This window comes from Bos indicus x Bos taurus, chromosome X (genome assembly GCF_003369695.1).
Source record: "Bos indicus x Bos taurus breed Angus x Brahman F1 hybrid chromosome X, Bos_hybrid_MaternalHap_v2.0, whole genome shotgun sequence".
Lineage (NCBI taxonomy): Eukaryota > Metazoa > Chordata > Mammalia > Artiodactyla > Bovidae > Bos > Bos indicus x Bos taurus.
Window position 1 is genome coordinate 75,680,367 of NC_040105.1, and position 22,335 is coordinate 75,702,701.

Sequence of the window (22,335 nt, forward strand, 5' to 3'; positions counted from 1 at the left end):
ACTGGCTCATTGAAAAAAGCAAGAGAGTTCCAGAAAAACATCTATTTCTGCTTTATTGACTATGCCAAAGCCTTTTACTGTGTGGATCACAATAAACTGGAAAATTCTGAAAGAGATGGGAATACCAGACCACCTGACCTGCCTCTTGGGAAATCTGTATGCAGGGTTAGAACTGGACATGGAAAAACAGACTGGTTCCAAATAGGAAAAGGAGTACGTCAAGGTTGTATATTGTCACCCTGCTTATTTAAATTATATGCACAGTATATCATGAGAAACGCTGGGCTGCAAGAAGCACAGGCTGGAATCAAGATTGCCGGGAGAAATATCAACAACCTCAGATATGCAGATGACACCATCCTTATGACAGAAAGTGAAGAGGAACTAAAAAGCCTCTTGATGAAAGTGAAAGTGGAGAGTGAAAAAGTTGGCTTAAAGCTCAACATTCAGAAAACAAAGATCATGGCATCTGGTCCCATCACTTCATGGCAAATAGATGGGGAAACAGTGGAAACAGCTTCAAACTTTATTTTTTTGGACTCCAAAATCACAACAGATGGTGATTGCAGCCATGAATTTAAAAGATGCTTACTCCTTGGAAGGAAAGTTATGCCCAACCTAGATAGCATATTCAAAAGCACAGACATTACTTTGCCAACAAAGGCTATGGTTTTTCCACTGGTAATGTATGGATGTGAGAGTTGGACTGTGAAGAAAACTTGAGTGCTGGAGAATTGATGCTTGAACTGTGGTGTTGGAGAAGACTCTTGAGAGTCCCTTGGACTACAAGCAGATCCAACCAGTCCATTCTAAAGGAGATCAGTCCTGGGTGTTCTTTGGAAGGAATGATGCTAAAGCTGAAACTCCAATACTTTGGCCACCTCATGCGAAAAGTTGACTCATTGGAAAAGACTCTGATGCTGGGAGGGATTGGGGGCAGGAGGAGAAGGGGACGACAGAGGATGAGATAGCTGGATGGCATCACCGACTCGATGGACTGAGTTTGAGTGAACTCTGGGAGTTGGTGATGGACAGGGAGGCCTGGCATGCTGCAATTCATGGGGTCACCAAGAGTCCAACATGACTGAGCGACTGAACTGAATAAATAATAAGCTTTGGTATACTTAATTTCTAAGTATTTCTTAATTTCTAAGAACAGAAGTGTGTGAATAATAACACCTTTCTTCTGAGCCTTCTACTATTAAAGGTTATAAATCTCTTTTTTCTTCATTCCATCCACAGAAGCTAAGCCATTTAAGTTTTTCTCCCTCAGGAAATCTTCCCTCATATGTGGTAGACTGAAAAGAGCATTGGACTGAAAATCAATTCCAGCTATGCCACTCAGTGTATGACTATGGAAAAGATAAATTCAACACATCCTTGTTTACTCATATGCAAAATGATGGACCAGATCCCATCTAGCTCTAGAATCTATGACTTATAAACACATGACAAAACACTTCATTTAAAAGCAACTTCAAAACAGAAAAGAAGTATTTACATAAAACCAGACTACTTATTTCAAATTTACAGCCATGCACAATAAGAAATAATTTATATTTATATGTTAGACAAAAGAATCTTACAGTGTAAATTAACAATGGAAGGTATATCTGAAGAAAGATTAAATGGCTTGTGAAAAGAGCATTCAATTAATATTTACTATGCTAGGCAATGCAAAAATTAATATGACATTTAAAGCTCCCTCAGTGGGAAAAATAAAAATATTCATATGAATTTATAGCCAGGGAGAATGTGATTAAGTACTAATACTCCAATAAAGTACACAAAATACAGTAATAGGAACACAATTGAGGAAAAATGCAAGCTGCTTTTTTTAAGGATCAAGGGAAGAAGCCATAAATTAACCCACAAGAACTTCTACTGAGAAATTCTTTTTTAGTCAAGGGTATATGAACTTGAAATAAGTAACATTTTACCTATTTCAAGTATTATAAAATTTAGATAGAAATTAATCAATGTTAATAATACTTGATTATAATTAATCAGGTTATTATTGTGTTTATTTTTAATATATAGTGACACCATGAAAATTTTATTACTCTCTTGCTTCTTCTACTTTTTTGTTTACTTGATTCTTCTTTGTCCCCACTGTTTAAAAAAATGGAAGCAGCTATGTTAATGTTCTCAAAGCTTAAACTATTGCAGCAATAAGACATATAAAGCTAACATGACTTCCACTATCACCCCTACCCCACTTCTACTTTCCTATAACTCAAGGAACAAAGTCTAGGAATAATGCATGGACGGGAGGCAAACAACCATCTTTTATATGCTTCTGGTAGTGGTACTCACTAACGTCAATAAAAGCATTGTAAAGGGAAAAATAACTTGCAAGGAACTATAATTAAGTAAAATAATTGTCATGAGGTAACAGTAAATGTTACAATTTTCCACCTTAAGGGTAGCAGTGTAAGGCATGATGGGTAACTGAACAATAGCTTACATTCATCACTAATTTAAAACAGAAAAACATTTATTAGGTAAAGTATATTTAAAATGGATAACCAACAAGGTCCTACTATATAGCACATGGAACTCTGATCAGTGTTATATGGCAGCCTGGATGGGAGGGTAGTTTGCAAGAGAATGGACAAATGTATATGTATGACTGAGTCCCTTCGCTGTTCACCTCAAACTATTATAACATTGCTAATTGGCTATACCTCAATACAAAATAAAAAGTTAAAAAAAAAGAAAATTAATGAATTGTTAAAATGTACAGATTCTTTAAAGTTCATATAGCTCATTTGCTCAGTAATATGCCACCATTTTCATAAACATTTCAAAGACAGAACTAAAGCAATTTAATCCATAAAGTGGAATACATGAAAAACCTTGTGAAATATTTTGACAATATCCCCCAACATTTTGTTCTATGTTAATTTCTCCAGAATATCTGACTAAAAGTGGTAAGAATGAAATTGAATTTTAATATGTATTATTCCTTAGGCACTAGACAGATGAAAACATAAAGCACACAAAATATAGAAAAGCCAAAATCTAAGTACAACTGGCATATAGAGATTTCAGCATTAGCATCACTGTTTTTAGTGTTTTTTTTCTTTTTTCATTTTTGGGTCATACTGTGTGGCATGTGGGATTTGTTTCCCAACCAGGGATGGAACCTACTTGCCCTGCAATGGAAGTGCAGAGTCTTAACCACTGGACACCAGGGAAGTCCCAAACTAGTTTTGTTGTTGTTGTTGTTTGTTTGTTTGTTTGTTTTATAAAGAGCACAAGAGGTTCATGTGTATAGCTTGAAACACTGGAATTATTCCTTGGGAAAATGTACTTTCTGACACACAAACTGGCTGACTAGAAAATACATATATTTAATGAATAGTTAGTAGATTCAATCATTTTATAAACGAAAACCTGACAAATGAAATTCTGGAGTTGAAAGGAACCAAAGGGAAACTTAATTCCCAGATTTTGCAGAGGACAAAAATGAGGAAGCTAGTTAGTAGATCAAAACTAGCATTCAGTTTTCTTGGCTTCCAATCAGGTGTTCCTTTTACTACAGCACATGGTACACTTATGTTATGGCTAAGATTTGAACACAATCCTGTTTCTATTTTTCTAATGTTTAAAAGGTAATGATAACCAAATCTCTGATTTACTTATTCTACAACGACCAGGATACAAGAGTTACTCCATAATATATCCTACAGATTAACTAATGTCCTTAGATAATTAGGTTTTATTATTAGCAGATATAAAATACAAGTAAATCTTTCTGTCTTAAAATGTTTTCTAAATCAAAATGCAGTTTAAAAGCGTCAGGGTCCAATAAAACACATCCTGATAACTTTGGGGTTTTGTTTTAAAACAAATTTTTTAACTATAAATGTAAGAATTAGTAATCAAGGCATGATCTATTATTTTTTTTCCCTAAATTAAATAAGGCCAGTTACTCTGAAACTTTACTAATAACAGTTGCCACTAGCTACATATAGCTATTAAGCACTTTTAAAATGTAGGAAAGTCCAAATTCAGATGGGCTATAAGTATAACATACACACCAGAATTTGAAAACAAAGAATAAAAATAGAATTTAAAATCTCACTAATTTTTAAAATTTTGAAATGAAATACTTTGGATATATTAGGTTAGATAAAATATATCATTAACATTAATTTCATCTGCTTCTTTTTATTTTTTAACATGACTACTAGAAATTTTAAAATTACATATGTGGCTTCACTACATTTCTACTGAACAGTTCATAGCTATCAATTGCAAATATCTAGGTGCTCAAGCTGGTATTAGAAAAGGCAGAGGAACCAGAGATCAAATTGCCAACATCTTCTGTATCATGGAAAAAGCAAGAGAGTTCCACAAAAACATCTATTTCTGCTTTATTGACTATGCCAAAGCCTTTGATTGTGTGGATCACAATAAACTGTGGAAAATTCTTCAAGAGATGGGAATACCAGACCACATGACCTGCCTCTTGAGAACCTATATGCAGGTCAGGAAGCAACAGTTAGAACTGGACATGGAACAACAGACTGGTTCCAAATAGGAAAAGGAGTACATCAAGGCTGTATATTGTCACCCTGCTTATTTAACTTATATGCAGAGTACATCATGAGAAACGCTGGGCTGCAGGCTGGAATCAAGATTGCAGGGAGAAATATCAATAACCTCAGATATGCAGAGGACACCACCCTTATGACAGAAAGTAAAGAGGAAATAAAGAGCCTCTTGATGAAAGTGAAAGAGGAGAGTAAAAAAGTTGGCCTCAAGTTCAACATTCAGAAAACTAAGATCATGGCATCTGGTCCCATCACTTCATGGCAAATAGATGGGGAAACAGTGGAAACAGTGTCAGATTTTACTTTTTTGGGCTCCAAAATCACTGCAGATGGTGACTGCAGCCATGAAATTAAAAGACGCTTACTCCTTGGAAGGAAAGTTATGACCAACCTAGATAGCATATTGAAAAGCAGAGACATTACTTTGCCAACAAAGGTCCATCTAGTCAAGGCTATGGTTTTTCCAATCGTCATGTATAGATGTGAGAGTTGGACTGTGAAGAAAGCTGAGCACCAAAGAATTGATGCTTTTGAACTGTGGTGTTGGAGAAGACTCTTGAGAGTCCCTTGGAATGCAAGGAGATTCAACAAGTCCATTCTAAAGGAGATCAGTCCTGGGTGTTCACTGGAAGTACTAATGCTAAAGCTGAAACTCCAGTCCTTTGGCCACCTCATGTGAAGAGTTGACTCACTGGATAAGACTCTGATGCTGGAAGAGACTGGGGTCAGGAGGAGAAAGGGACGACAGAGGATGAGATGGCTGGATGGCAACAGTGACTCAATGGACATGATTTTGAGTAAACTCCCGAAGTTGCTGATGGACAGGAAGCTTGGTGTGCTGCGATTCATGGGGTCACAAAGAGTCAGACATGACTGAGCGACTGAACTGAACTGAACTGAGGTGCAACTGATAAAAATTTGTATATGCTTTAAGAATAACTTAACACTACAAAAATCACCTATATAATGAGTAGTCAACGTCTGTGCTAAAGACGATATGATGTGTAAAAATACACTAAATGCAGAAATAAAATTTAGTTGGCTTTATGTATTTTTCCTCAGTAGATTTACATTTTGTTTTTGGTTAACACTGAAACTGGTTTATATTCCTTGATCACATATAAATTGATAAGAGAGAAATGTATCCTAGAAATATGGTAAAAAATTCAGCCTTTGTCCTCTTCTTCAATTTGCAAATGTATGTGAGTTGACTTAAAAATAAATACTGTGATTTAAAAACAAATACTGTAGGGCAGTCCTAAGATGGTGGAGGAATAAGATGGGGAGACCACCTTCTCCCCAACAAATTCATCAAAAGAACATTTGAATGCTGAGAAAATTCCAGAAAACAACTTCTGAATGCCTGCAGAGGACATCAGGCACCCAGAAAAGCAGCCCATTTTCTTCGAAAGGAGGTGGAAAATAATATAAAAGACAAAAAGAGAGGCAAAAGATGTAGGGGTGGAGCTCCGTGCCAGGAAGGGAGTCTTAAAAAAGAGAGAAGTTTCCAAACACCAAGAAACACTCTCACTGCCAAGTCTGTTGCGAGCCTTGGAATGACAGAGGGCAACATAACTGGGAGGAAAAATAAATAAATAATTAAAACCTACAGATCATGTACCCAAGGGTAACTCCCCCAGTGGAGAAGCAGCGTAGATACCTACATTCGCCACTAGCAAGCCAGGGCTGGGCAGGGAGGCACGGGTTGCATTGCTTAGAGTAAGGACCAGGCCTGAATAGCCCGAGGGCAATCTAAGGGAACTAACTTGGGATAGCAAACCAGACTGTGGGATAACTACCACGAGAACAGCCCTAACCTGAGACACTGCCAGGCCTGCTCACAGAACAAAGGACTGAGCAGAGCCAGCAAGCTGCAGACCAGTCCATCCCCCTCCAGTGACAGGCAGAGAGGGCAGTCAGAGCCAGAAGGGGGCAATCGTGGCCCCAGAGAGGCATTATCTACCAAAATGCAAGCAGGCTTCTTTGCTAATCAAGACTTCTTAGGATTCTGGACAGTCAATATCTGCCTGAGAAGGTGCACCAGTTGTATACCCAGAAAACCGAGTTGCAGGGACGGGGGAGGTGATAAGTCGCAGGGACTACGCTCACCAAACACCTGGTCACCGGAGCTGCTCGGACCTGGGAAGGCCACAAAATGCAGGCCTAACCGAGTCTGCACCTCTGAGAACTACCCGAGTACCTGAACCTGAGCGGCTTAGACCTGGGAAGTGCATACAACCCAGGGTCGGCCTCAGACAGTTCCCAGGAGAGCAACCTAGAGCCTAAGCAGTGTAGACTGGGATAGCACACACGCCATGAGTGGGGGCAAACCTAGTGTGGCTGAGACACTGCGAGCATATGCCAGTGTTATTTGTTTGCAGCGTCCCTCCCTCCCCACAGCATGACTGAAACAGTGAGCCTAAAAAAGTGTCCACCACTGCCCCCTTGTGCCAGGGTGGAAATTAGACACTGAAGAGACCAGCAAACAGAAGAAGCTAAAACAGAGGGAACCTCCTTGGAAGTGACAGGTGCAATACATTAAAACCCTGTAGTTAGTACCGACTACATAGGAAGGGGCCTATAGATCTTGAGAAATATAAACTGGATCAAGGAACTATCTGAAAATGAACTGACCCCACACTGCCCACAACACCACCAGAGAAAGTCCTAGATAGATTTTTACTATTTTTACTATCATTCTTTAATTAAAAAAATTTTTTTAATTTTAAGTCCTCTATTACTTCTTTAATTTTCATTTTTATAACCTACTATTACTTTGCAAAAAAAACAACAAAAAATAGAGAGACACTATTTTTTAAAGCAAACTTTATATGTGTATATATATATATATATATATATTTTATAATTTTGTGACTTTTTTTTTCTTTTTCTTTAATATTGTATTTTTGAAAATCCAACCTCTACTCTAGATTTTTAATCTTTGCTTTTTGGTATTTATGATCAATTTTGTACTTTTAAGAACCCACTTTTCAGTACCCATTTTTACTTGGCCGCAAGATAACTGGCTTGACCGCTCTCTCCCCCTTTGGACTCTCCTTTTTCTCCACCAGGTCGCCTCTATCTCCTCCCTCCCCCTTCTCTTCTCTATCCAAATCTGTGAATCTCTTTGTGTGTTCCAGACTGTGGAGGGCGCATAAGGAAGTGATTCCTGGCTAGCTTGCTCTCTCCTCTTTTGATTCCACCTCATCTCATCCTGATCACCTCTATCTCCCTCCTCCTTCTTCTCTTCTCCATGTAACTCTGTGAATCTATCTGGGTGTCTCCACTGTGGAGAAACGTTTCATCTTTAACCTAAATGTTTTATCAATGGAGCTGTATAGATGAAAAAGTCTTGAGGCTACTGTAAAAATAAGACGGAAAACCAGAGCAGGAGGCTTAAGTCCAAATCCTAAGAACACCAGAGAACTCCTGACTCCAGGGAACATTAATCAATAGCAGCTAATCAAACACCTCCATACCTACACTGAAACCAAGCACCACCCAAGGGCCAACAAATTCCAGAGCAAGACATACCACACAAATTCTCCAGCAACACAGGAACATAGCCCTGAGCTTCAATATACATGCTGCCCAAAGTCACTCCGAATCCACTGACATCTCATAACTCAGTACTGGACACTTCATTGCACTCCAGAGAGAAGAAATCCAGCTCCACCCACCAGAACACAGACACAAGCTTCCCTAACCAGGAGACCTTGACAAGCCGCCAGTACAACCCCACCCACACCCAGGAAACTCCACAATAAAGAGAACTCCACAAACTGCCAGAATACAAAAAGGCCACCCCAAACACAGCAATATAAACAAGATGAAGAGACAGAGGAATACCCAGCAGGTAAAGGAACAGGATAAATGCCCACTAAACCAAACAAAAGAGGAAGAGATAGGGAATCTACCTGATAATTCCAAATAATGCTAGTGAAAAAGATCCAAAATCTTGAAAACAAAATGGACTCACAGATAAATAGCCTGGAGACAAGGACTGAGAAGATGCAAGAAAGGTTTAAAAAGGACCTAGGAGAAATAAAAAAGAGTCAATATATAATGAATAATACAATAAATGATATCAAAATACTCTGTTTTCAGAGTGTAGAATAATGGAGGCAGAAGATAGGATTAGTGAAGTAGAAGATAGAATGGTAGAAATAAATCAATCAGAGAGGAAAAAAGAAAAATGAATTAAAAGAAATGAGGACAATCTCAGAGACCTCTGGGACAATGTTAAATGCTACAACATTCAAATCATAGGAGTCTCAAAAGAAGAAGACAAAAAGAAAGACCATGAGAAAATACCTTAGGAGATAATAGTTGAAAACTTCCCTAAAATGGGGAAGGAAATAATCAGCCAAGTCCAAGAAACCCAGAGAATCCCAAATAGGAAAAACCTAAGGAAAAACACCCAAGACACATATTAATCAAATTAACAAAGATCAAACACAAAGAAAAATATTAAAAGCAGCAAGGGAAAAACAACAAATAACACACAAGGGGATTCCCATAAGGATAACAGCTGATCATTCAACAGAAACTCTTCAGGCCAGGAAGGAATGGAAAGACACACTTAAAGTGATGAAAGAAAATAACCTACAGCCCAGACTACTGTACCCAGCAAGGATCTGTTTCAAATATGAAGGAGAAATCAAAAGCTTTACAGACAAGCAAAAGCTAAGAGAATTCAGCACCACCAAACCAGTTCTCCAACAAATGCTAAAGGATCTTCTCTAGACAGGAAACACATAAAGGATGCATAAACTAGAACCCAAAACAAAAAAGTAAATGGCAACAGGATCATACTTATCAATAATTACCTTAAACGTAAATGGGTTGAATGCCCCAACCAAAAGACAAAGCCTGGCTGAATGGATACAGAAACAATACCCCTATATATGTTGTCTACAAGAATACGTACCTCAAAACAAGGGACACATACAGACTGAAAGTGAAAGGTTGGAAAAAGATATTCCATGCAAATAGAGACCAAAAGAAAGCAGGAGTAGCAATACTCATATCAGATGAGTATTTAAAACAAAGGCTGTGAAAAGAGACAAAGAAGGACACTACACAGTGATCAAAGGATCAATCCAAGAAGAAGATATAACAATTATAAATATATATGCACCCAACATAGGAGCACCGTGATATGTAAGACAAATGCTAACAAGTATGAAAGGGGAAATTAACAATGACACAATAATAGGGGGAGACTTTAATACCCCACTTACACCTATGGATAGATCAACTAAACAGAAAATTAACAAGGAAACACAAGTTTTAAATGATACAATACATCAATTAGACCTAATTGATATCTACAGGACATTTTACCCCAAAACAATGAATTTCACCTTTTTCTCAAGTGCACACAGAACATTGTCCAGGATAGATCACATCCTGGGCCATAAATCTAGCCTTGGTAAATTCAAAAAAAATGAAATCATTCCAAGCATCTTTTCTGACCACAAGCAGTAAGATTAGATCTCAATTGCAGGAGAAAAGCTATTAAAAATTCCAACATATGGAGGCTGAACAACACGCTGCTGAATTATCAACAAATCACAGAAGAAATCAAAAAATAAATCAAAACATACATAGAAACGAATGAAAATGAAAACACTACAACCCAAAACTGTGGGACACTGTAAAAGCAGTGATAAGGGGAAGGTTCATAGAAATACAGGCATACCTCAAGAAAAAAGTGAAATAAATAACTTAACTCTACACCTAAAACAACTAGAAAAGGAAGAAATGAAGAACCCCAGGGTTAGTAGAAGTAAAGAAATATTAAAAATTAGGGCACATGATATTATACATGTTTCAATGCCATTCTCCCAAATCATCCTACCCTCACCCTCTCCCAGAGTCCAAAAGACTGTTCTATACATTTGTGTCTCTTTTGCTGTCTTGCATACAGGGTTATTGTTACCATCTTTCTAAATTCCATATATATGTGTTAGGGAACACATGTACACCCGTGGTGTATTCATGTTGATGTATGGCAAAACCAATACAACAATGTAAAGTAATTAGCCTCCAATTAAAATAAATACATTAAAAAAATTAGGGCAGAAATAAATGCAAAAGAAACAAAAGAGACCATAGCAAAAATCAACAAAACCAAAAGTGGTTCTTTGAGAGGATAAATAAAATTGACAAAATATTAGCCAGACTCATCAAGGAAAAGGGAGAAAAATCAAATCAATAAAATTAGAAATGAAAATGGAGAGATCACAACAGACAACACAGAAATACAAAGGATCATAAGAGACTACTATCAGCAATTATATGCCAATAAAATGGACAACTTGGAAAAAATGGACCAATTCTTAGAAAAGTACAACTTTCCAAAACTGAACCAGGAAGAAATGGAAAATCTCAACAGACCCATCATAAGCACAGAAATTGAAACTGTAATTAGAAATCTTCCAGCAAACAAAAGCCCAGGTCCAGATGCATTCACAGTTGAATTCTACCAAAAATTTAGAGAAGAGTTAACACCTATCCTACTCAAACTCTTCCAGAAAATTGCAGAGGAAGGTAAACTTCCAAACTCATTCTCTGAAGTCACCATCACCCAATACCAAAACCTGAAAAAGATGCCATACCAAAAAAAAAAAAAAAAAGGAAAGAAAACTACAGGCCAATATCACTGATGAACATAGATGCAAAAATCCTTAACAAAATACTAGCAATCAGAATCCAACAACACATTAAAAAGATCATGCATCATGACCAACTGGGCTTTATCCCAGGGATGCAAGGATTCTTCAATATCTGCAAATCAATCAATGTAATACACCACATTAACAAATTGAAAAATAAAACACATATGATTAATTCAATAGATGCAGAGAAAGCCTTTGACAAAATTCAACATCCAGTTATGATAAAAACTGTTCAGAAAGCAGGAATAGAAGGAACATACCTCAACGTAATAAAAGCTATATATGACAAACCCACAGCAAACATTATCCTCAATGGTGAAAAATTGAAAGTATTTCCCCTAAAGTCAGGAACAAGATAAGAGTGCCCACTCTGACTACTACTATTCAACATAGTTTTAGAAGTTTTGGCCACAGAAATGAGCAGAAAAAGAAATAAAAGGAATCCAGATTGGAAATGAAAAAGTAAAAGTCTGTTTGCAGATGACATGATCCTCTACATAGAAAACCCTATAGGCTCTACCAGAAAATTACTAGAGCTAATCTATGACTATAGTCAAGTTGCAGGATATAAAATCAACACACAAAATCCCTTGCATTCCTATACACTAAAAATGAGAAAATAGAAAGAGAAATTAAGGAAACAATTCCATTCACCATTGTAACAAAAAGAATAAAAAACTGAGGAATATATCAACCTAAGTAAACAAAAGACCTATATATAGAAAACTATAAAACACTCAGGAAAGAAATCAAAGATGATATAATAGATGGAGAAATATATCATGTTCATGGATCGGAAGAATCAATACAGTGAAAATGAGTATACTACCCAAAGCAATCTATAGATTCCACACAATCCCTATTAAGCTACCAACGGTATTTTTCACAGAGCTAGAAGAAATAATTTCACAATTTGTATGGAAATACAAAAAAATCTCGAATAGCCTAAGCAATGTTGAGAAAGAAGAATGGACCTGGAGGAATCAACCTGCCTGACTTCAGGCTCTACTACAAAGCCACAGTCATCAAGACAGTATGGTACTGGCACAAAGACAGAAATATAGATGAGTGGGACAAAATAGAAAGCCCAGAGATAAATCCATGCACCTAAGGACACCTTATCTTTGACAAAGGAGACAAGAATATACAATGGAGAAAAGACAATCTCTTTAACAAGTGGTGCTCGGAAAACTGGTCAACCACTTGTAAAAGAATGAAACTAGAACACTTTCTAACACCATACACAAAATAAACTCAAAATGGATTAAAGATCTAAACATAAGACCAGAAATTATATAACTCCTAGAGGAGAACATAGGCAAAACACTCTCCGACATAAATCATAGCAGGATCCTCTATGACCCACCTCCCAGAATATTGGAAATAAAAGCAAAAATTAATAAATGGGACCTAATTAAAATTGAAAGCTTCTGCACAACAAAGAAAACTATAAGCAAGGTGAAAAGACAGCCTTCAGAATGGGAGAAAATAATAGCAAATGAAGCAACTGACAACGAATTAATCTCAAAAATATACAAGCAACTCCTGCAGCTCAATTCCAGAAAAATAAACGACCCAATCAAAAAATGGGCCAAAGAACTAAATAGACATTTCTCCAAAGAAGACATACAGATGGCTAACAAACACATGAAAAGATGCTCAATATCACTCATTATCAGAGAAATGCAAATCAAAACCACAATGAGGTACCATTTCACTCCAGTCAGAATGGCTGCTATCCAAAAGTCTACAAGTAATAAATGCTGGAGAGGGTGTGGAGGAAGGGGATCCCTCCTATACTGTTGGTGGGAATGCAAACTAGTACAGCCACTATGGAGAACAGTGTGGAGATTCCTTAAAAAACTGGAAATAGAACTGCCTTATGACCCAGCAATCCCACTGCTGGGCATACACACCGAGGAAACCAGAATTGAAAGAGACACGTGTACCCCAATGTTCATCGCAGCACTGTTTATAATAGCCAGGACATGGAAGCAACCTAGATGTCCATCAGCAGATGAATGAATAAGAAAGCTGTGGTACATATACACAATGGAGTATTACTCAGCCATTAAAAAGAATACATTTTAATCCGTTCTAATGAGGTGGATGAAACTGGAGCCTGTTATACAGAGTGAAGTAAGCCAGAAAGAAAAACACCAATACAGTATATTAATGCATATATATGGAATTTAGAAAGATAGTCACAATAACCCTGTATGCGTGACAGCAAAAGAGACACAGATGTATAGAACAGTCTTTTGGACTCTGTGGGAGAGGGAGAGGGTGGAACGTTTTGGGAGAATGGCATTGAAACATGTATAATATCATATGTGAAACGAATCACCCGTCCAGGTTCAATGTATGATACAGGATGCTTGCGGCTGGTCCACTGGGATGACCCAGAGTGATGATATGGGGAGAGAGGTGGGAGGCAGGGTTCAGGATGGGGAACATGTGTACACCCATGGTGGATTCATGTTGATGTATGGCAAAACCAATAAAGTATTGTAAAGTAATTAGCCTCCAATTAAAATAAATAAATTTATATTAAAAAAAAAAAACAAATACTGGCATAAAACACCATCTGATACTCTACAAATGCAGACTAGGCTATAAACTTAAAAGATTTTGGCAATTAACAGTTCAACAAAACAAAACATATTTATAATTTATACCTTTGCTCCATCTGAAATACTGTCCCAGTTTCCACCACTCAAAGAGAACTTTCCATTGCCTATACGCAGCAGTATCTCTTCAGGAGTATCATTGGGCCCATTAGCAAAGGGAGTGTAGCTATTAATAAAAAAGATTTAAATATACATGAAGGCCTAACCTACATATTAAATCTAATTGAAAATGATGAGTATAGAACTACAAGCATATATTTACTATAGAAAATTAAGACTATCACCTAAAATTTCCCTTTACTGTTCATATAAAATTTTACCTTCCAAACAATGAACTTAATGATTTATATAATGAAATGAAAAGTCTTGCCTACATCAATCTTTTTTTACCTTTGATCTGTGAATCAGTGTAAAATAAAGGTAGTTGTATGTAATAATACATTCTGAAAATCAACACAAATTTTTATTCACAGGCATAAGTTAGGAAACCAAATATACCTATTATGAAGAAAGTAATTTTATACATTTATCGAATAGGCTCAAATTTATCAATATTATCAGTGAAAACAAAGTAACAATATTTTTAACTAATGTCTATGAAAAACTGGTTAAATATATCAATATAATAGAAAAATCCTTTATAGCCATTAAAATTATTACATGGATCAACAGTAACAGATAGGAAAACAAATACACTGTATGAAGTTAAAGTGGTTTAGAACATTATTACAGAATGACAAAAAGTGGTCACTTTTGTACCATTTTAACAAATGGTACCATTTTAATGGTACCTTTTTAAAAATGGTATTCAGATTTGGGAATAGATTTATGGCTAAAAAGTATGAGAAAGATGCCGTAATATGTTAATTCCCTCATAGTTGATATAACACTAAACACACATACCTATGCACATACACACAAAATGCTTTGTTTAGTCATAAAGTAAGTATTTGAAAGTACCTGCTGCTGCTAAGTCGCTTCAGTCGTGTCTGACTCTGTGCAACCCCATAGACGGCAGCCTACCATGCTTCCCGTCCCTGGGATTCTCCAAGCAAGAACACTGGAGTGGGTTGCCGTTTCCTTCTCCAATGCATGAAAGTGAAAAGTGAAAGTGAAGTCGCTCAGTCGTGTCTGACTCTTAGCGACCCCATGGACTACAGCCCACCAGGCTCCTCCGTTCATGGGATTTTCCAGGCAAGAGTACTGGAGTGGGGTGCCATTGCCTTCTCCGTTTGAAAGTACCTATCTGGAAATGATATCCAATGGTTTGAAACCAATACTGCTGACTGCTGTTCACATGCAAACATTAGCTACTCTTAACTTTTAGCACTTGCTGTGGTCTATAACTAAATATTTTGCACATATTTAAAAGTACATGAAATGTACTGACATATGTGATTACGGTCAATCCAATAAATAACTTGGAGTCATTATTTTCATAACTTATCTTTATAAATCTCCTGCTATGGCAAGCATATTTAATTATCAGTTTAGTTCAGTTCAGTCACTCAGTTGTGTCCGACTCTTTGTGACCCCATGGACCACAGCACGCCAGGCCTCCCTGTCCATTACCAACTCCCGGAGTTCACCCAAACTCATGTGCATCGAGTTGGTGATGCCATCCAACCATCTTCTCCTCTGTCATTCCCTTCTCCTCCTGCCCTCAATCTTTATATTTAATTATACTAAATGCCTTTTTAAAGCTGGAGAAGGAAATGGCAACCCACTTCAGTATTTTTGCCTGGAAAACTCCATGCACCAAGTAGCCTGGTGGGCTAAAGTTCAAGGGGTCTCAAAGAGTCGGCCACAACCGAGCACATCAGCACAGCCTTTTTAAAAAAGTCATACCTAAGGACATTTCGATTACGTTAAAATTCTTCAAATTCTATTATGCATTAGACTTTGCTAAACCTAGCCTTTATCTACAGTTATAAATGTTTACTTCTAAATAAAAGTGCTACTTATTATTAAGAATAAAATAGCACTTGTATTATTTATAAACTAACAGTATTCAACATAATCCAATGGCTACATTTTTTAGTATTTCTTTATTCTTTTAACACATCTGCATGTGTTTCTGTATTTTAATATTCTGCTACTATTTTATGTAGGTTTGTTATAAAGCTCAATCACACTGAATCTCTACTGCCAAGAGAACCAAAATTCAAGTACTTAAAAAAAAATAACATCAGCAAGTTCAGTGGATAAGCACCTGTTGAACTGTGAAATGATTTTATACTAAGGTAAACATTTTGAAAATGTAGTACACTTAAACATAATTCTTATCAAAATAAGAATATATGCTTTATTTTTAGAAGTTTTAGTCCCAGTTGAACAACCTTTTAATTATGTGTCTAAATAATGCCTCATTAAACACCTTATGTTTTTGTAAATTTTATAAGTATACAATATATAATATTTTAGAATACTGATAGCATTTTCCTTAAGGTAATTTTCATCTGTCCTCTTTCTAGATGAAAATACACAAGTGAAATTCAAATAATGATGTGAATTAATTTGAATATATAAATTTCTTACCCAGCCAACATTGTATAAAAAAGGACTCCCAGACTCCAAATATCACAAGCAGCATCATAGCCTTGTTGCATAAGAACCTAAGAAAGGAAATACTCATTATCTGGTACTACTCAGTATAACTCAGTTTTGTCATCTAAAAAAAAGTTGTGTTTCTAATAATCTCACAAATGCTCACAATTTAAAAACTTAGCTCATTTTAATATTTTCAAAATTAATTAACTTAAAGGCAAAGTTTTCTGCAATTAACAAACATTCAATAAGTGACTATTAATAAGGTAATTAAGCAATATGAATGATACAAAAAAAATCCTTTTTTAAGATATGATCCCTGACCTCAATGAACCTTCACTCCACCTTAGGAAAATCAGACATATCAAAATTTAAAACAACATGTACAGAGTGCTTCATATATTACACAGAATATTGAATTTTATTTTATTTTATTTTTTCAGAATATTGAATTTTAACCCTGAAACTGATTCTATGAGATAGATATTATTTCCATTTTGAAGATGAGAAATCTGGGGCAAATGTTAAGTAATTTGCCTGCTATCACAAACCTAATAAGTGGTGGAGCACTTACTCTAGAGCCTGTGCCTTTAACATCTATGATAATTGCTTCTCTACTGCACAGGAGATGCTAAGATCATATATAATCTTATGAAAGCAAGATGAATTTATATTTTACAAAAAAGACTCAGGTTTTTAAAAATTAGTATATTTCTGGATCAGAAACACACATTTGATAAATTCTGAATGGTTTCATTAATTTTGATATCATAATTTAGGTAGCTCTTTTTTCTCTTGAGGCTAGCGTTAAATAAATATGTTAAATAAATAACATATTCATTATATATTCATGTGAATTTTCCCTGTGAATTTAATAGCTAGTCTGAGGTGAAATGAGCTCTTTTTATTAAATTTAGAAAAACAAACCCACTGATAAAGCCTTTGTAAATAGAAGCAAAATAGAAACATTATTAATGCATTAATACTGGGGACTGCATAATCACCAGAATGGACATTTCATTTATAAAAGTCTAAACATATTAATACTTGGCTATGACAATGGCAAAATATGAATAATAAATATCTACCTTAAAATTCAGGGTATATATTTATTATAATTTCTATATTTATATATAAAAATATATAAATTCATTTAATATAAATTTATATATTTATAAAATTTATGTACTTTATTAAATGTTATATATTAAATTAAATTTGTATATTTTATATATTAAACTAAATTTATATATTTATAAAATTTATATCTTTTATTAAATTTTATATATTAAATTATATTAAAATTTATATATTTTATTGAATTTTATATATTTATAAATTTATATATAAATTAAAATTTGTACATTTATATATTCATAAAATTTATATTTTGTTAAATTTTATATATTTATAAATTTATATATAAATTAAAATTTATATATTTCTAAAATTCATATATTTTATTAAATTTTATATATCTATAAATTTATTATAATTTATATATACTTATATTTATAATGTTTTTTCCATAGTCAAAGTATATAAGAACACACATATGTACAAACTTGAGAAGCTGAAGAGGTTATCAAAATACCTATATAACTGGCTAAAATAAGTAACACAAGTGGAGACTACAAAGGCCCTAATAAATAATAAGGTAGAGCTAAAACAATTCACATCATGATAAGTCTAACCTGGCATCCTCTAGTGAAACATAAACCTCTCTTGCTTTATTCCCCTTCTGTCTTTCCCCTTCTCATGACTTCTCGCAGTTCTGGGCATCACCATGTTTTCTCTGGTTCCCTTAGGACAGTATTTTTGAAGGTTCCCAGATGATCCAGTGCACAACCAAGATTGAGGGACTGCTTAGGAACTTCTTGTACAGGCAAGGTTTAAATAGTGAGTCAGAAATAGGTATTGCATATCCATAACCTTCCAAGTTAATGAGAAGAAAGGCACTAGAGGTGTCATATTGCTTAATGTAATTAGGGCCAACCATGAAAAACCTGTTTCAGTTTTACCACACACAAACCCAGTTTGTCTGACTAAAGAAGGGGTAGTCTACTTTTGTTCTAGAGCAGGTCTCAAAGTCCTATAATAATAAGAATATACAGCCATAAAAGAAACAAGACATTGTGGCAGAATGAATCAAAGTGCTACGTTGCTTCAGTCCTGTCCGACTCTGTGCAGCCCTATGGACCATAGCCCACCAGGCTCCTCTGTCCACTAGATTATCCAGGGAAGAATACTGGAGTGGGTTGCCATGCCCTTCTCCAGGGGACCTTCCCAACCCAGGGTTTGAACCCGGATCTCTTATGCTTCCGGCATTGGCAGGCAGGTTCTTTACCACTAGAGCCACCTGGGAAGCCCAAGAATGAAAGAGTACCGTGTAAAAAGTAACGTGTTTCACACCTTATTTGCATAAAGTTAAATACAAAGAAGACAGAAGTCAGAATTAAAGTAGTTACTGACGTAACCTTCTCTCTCATTTGGCTTCCCAAATGAGCAAAATGTAAGAGATTCTCATTTCCTTTGCTCTGAAGTTCAAATTAATTCATATTTGTAGCAAAATACATGAAAGCCCAAAGCCAGAGCAGGGCAGAGTAATTTCACATTGACTTTTTTTTTTTTTTGTTGGCTGTGCTGGGTCTTGGTTGCAGCATGTGGGATCTTCATTGCAGCATGCAGGCTTTTGGTTGCAGCATGAGGGATCTAATTCCCTGACCATGCCTCCTGCATTGGGGAGCATGGAGCCTTAACCACTGGACCACCAGGGAAATCCCTCACATTTACTTATGTAAAAGAATTGCAGACACAGCATCCATCCAATGTATTGTAAATTCCTTTAGTTCAGGATCATTCTTAGACCTCAGTAGGCATTAAATATTGGTTGAATATTAAGATAGATTTGCTTTTTAAAAAAGAATAAAATATTTTTGAGATATATTAATTTTTGTGAAATAGCCATAATAGAAAAGTACATCTATTAAGTAAGTCTTAGAAGGTGACTAAATTGATACATATCAAAAAAGGAATGAATTATTCCTTACTTATTGTTAAGCTGAAATTGTACTCCTAATTTGTTTCTCTTTTAGCAAGTAAGGGCTTTTTATGCACTGTGATGAAATAATGAATTTATATTCTCATAAATGCTATTATTGAACTTCCCACATGGATCAGTAGTAAAGAATCCACCTGTCAATGCAGAAGGCGCAGAAGACGAAAGTTCAATCCCTGAGTCAGGAAGATCCCCTGGAGGATAAAACGGTAACTCACTCCAGTATTCTTGTATGGGAAATCCCATGGAGCCTGTCTGGCTACAGTCCATGGGGCCACAAGGAGTTGGACATGACTGAGAAACTGCACACACATGCACAAATGTTATTATTTATTCAAATATCTACATGGACACTTGAATCTTTCTGATTCTAGTTTAAAAGATAACACATTTCATACAATTCACTAATAATTTTTGAAAGAGTCTGAAATTGAAGAAACAAATCTTACCCCAAACCTCTGTTTTATATTTATAACCATTAATAAATATGCATTCATTGCTGGCAGAGACCTCAGACTTGATAATAAAACTTTTCAAAGCATTTTGAAAATAAAAGTAATATCCTAGCCAAAGGTAGTTCAGACATTAGAGGCATTAGTTACAGAGAAGTGGTCTCTACTTGCCTACCTGAAAACCTTCACTATTACAATGCTGAAAGTGTCTAACTACAATGGAAGTCTACTAGGATAAAAAGCATCAGTGAGCTATATCCTACTCTGCAGATTTGCACTAACTTGAAAATGTTTATCTAACCATTAATCTAAACATAGACATGTATATTTTTCATTTTACTGTCTGTTTTTAAGATCTTTATTTGGGACACATTCATTCTTAACCTTTTCCAGGGAAAAGTACCCATTATACCAAGGAATCTAGGTCCACAAGATTAAGTGAATATTAAAAAAATCAGCTATTAAAATGGTTACTCTATAATCTACTGTTGTGTCTACTGCATAAATATACTATAACATTTATGACTATATATTCTATATTTTATAGAAGAGCCTTATCCTCAATATTCTATATTTGTATTCTATAAAAATATTAAAATGTCCTAGAAAAGCTAATTTTTTAAATGTCTAAGTTATATCCCTTACACCTGAGGGCCTTACAATAACCCCTTCTTGGATCATGCATGCATATCAATTTTCTATGAATATACTTAAAATGTAGATTAAAGCACATCCTCTGGACACATATAATTTCTTATAGGGCAAATCTTATTAAAACCCTATAAAGCAGGTGTTATATTTCTTCCTCAACATTAACATCTTAAAGGAAGATTAAATACATTTTAACATGGGGATTTCTCATTATTAGAAAGTTACTTTCCCACTTTCTACATTTTTATTTTCATCACTAGAAATATTATTTTTCTAATAGCTATATTGAATATAGACTTATTGATATTTAAATATAAGAAATATGTTTATATTTTTATAGAAATATAAACAGTATAAAAATATTTTATATCTTATGTGCAATATTTTCCAGAAGAGCTAGTATTTAGTGTAAAAAAAATTAAAATATGCACATGAGGTAAGAATTCATCCTCAAATTATTTTATTCTTCCTCTGAGTTGAAAAATTCTATTTTTCAAATCTGAGGATATCTGTGTACTTGGATTTATGTTAAACATATGATAATTCATGAGTGAGCATTGTTTGTAACATTTAAGAATAATTCTTGACTTTTACGAACAAAACTTATAAAGAATCTATATAACCAATGCCATCCCTGATTCATTTTTTAATCAATTATTCTTTTATTGTGGTGGGAACTGTTACCATCAAAGCTTCCATCCCCATTATCAGAACTGACAAGACTGCTGGAGCTTGTGAAATGTTAAACATGCACCCCTTGCCTTCCTCAGCATCATCTTTCTGGACTCTACTCTTTAAGATCTACATATGAAAGTTATCTGCCAAGAAAAACCTCACTGTTTATAAAAATCCCCATAAAGCTGTTTTCTTCACGAATAAGAAGATCTTACAATCAGGGATGGCACTGCCTGTGTTATGTATAATTCTAAACAATATAAATCACCTCATGTTCAGCACAAACCAAAATATCTGAAAACCTATCCTGACTTTGTGAATGCTGGGTCTTAAAAAAATCATTTAAGTGCTTTGAGTCTCAGTGTCCTCATTTAGAATATTGAATATGTTGAAGGTAGAGTTACCTCTACTCTCTGGCCAGTTCTAAAATGGTATGATTCTGAAACCATTATAAAAGCCAACAGAATAGAACAATGTGATTATTATATTCAGGTTGGTTGCAGATGCTAGTTATTAGTCTAAATATTTATATTGAGCATAATCAGAATTCAATGATTTAAAGAGCTTTATAGTTGGGAAAGGGCTTCTCTGGTGGCTCAGACAGTAAAGAAGCTGCCTGCAACACAGGAAACTTGGGTTAGATCCCTGGGTTGGGAAGATACCCTGGAGGAGGAAATAGCAACCCACTCCAGTACTCCTGCCTGCAGAATTCCATGGACAGAGGAGCCTAGCGGGCTACAGTACATGGGGTCACAGAGTTGGACACAACTGAGTGATTAACACAAAGGACAAGATCACTTGGCTTTTACTACCTACCATAAAGCTGACATAAAAGACACCAAATGCAGTCAACTAAAGGAAAAGAATAAAAGGCAAATACTAAAGTTTTAAAGAATACCTCAGGTGCTACAAAGTTTGCAGTATAGCATGGAGTTAACAGAAGTCCATTCTCTCCTCGAAGTTGTTTTGCAAACCCAAAATCACAGATCCTAATGGAGTCTGCATTGGCTGATTCATCCATGTATAAAATATTACTAGGTTTAAGATCACGATGAACAACCTTGAACATTTAAAAAA

The 22,335-nt window shown here is 35.3% G+C and overlaps 1 protein-coding gene across 2 annotated transcripts in view; it reads right to left on the reverse strand.

Annotated features, from left to right (window-relative positions):
* RPS6KA6 (ribosomal protein S6 kinase A6) overlaps positions 1–22,335 on the reverse strand; it is a 223,171-nt gene that overhangs the window by 49,272 nt on the left and 151,564 nt on the right. For both annotated transcript variants that reach the window (XM_027535019.1, XM_027535018.1), the window contains 3 exons: positions 22,157–22,318; positions 16,414–16,490; positions 13,924–14,041 (listed from right to left, as the gene is read on the reverse strand). In XM_027535019.1, the coding sequence (XP_027390820.1) occupies positions 13,924–14,041; positions 16,414–16,490; positions 22,157–22,318 (357 nt within the window). The remainder of the gene's footprint in view (positions 1–13,923; positions 14,042–16,413; positions 16,491–22,156; positions 22,319–22,335) is intronic.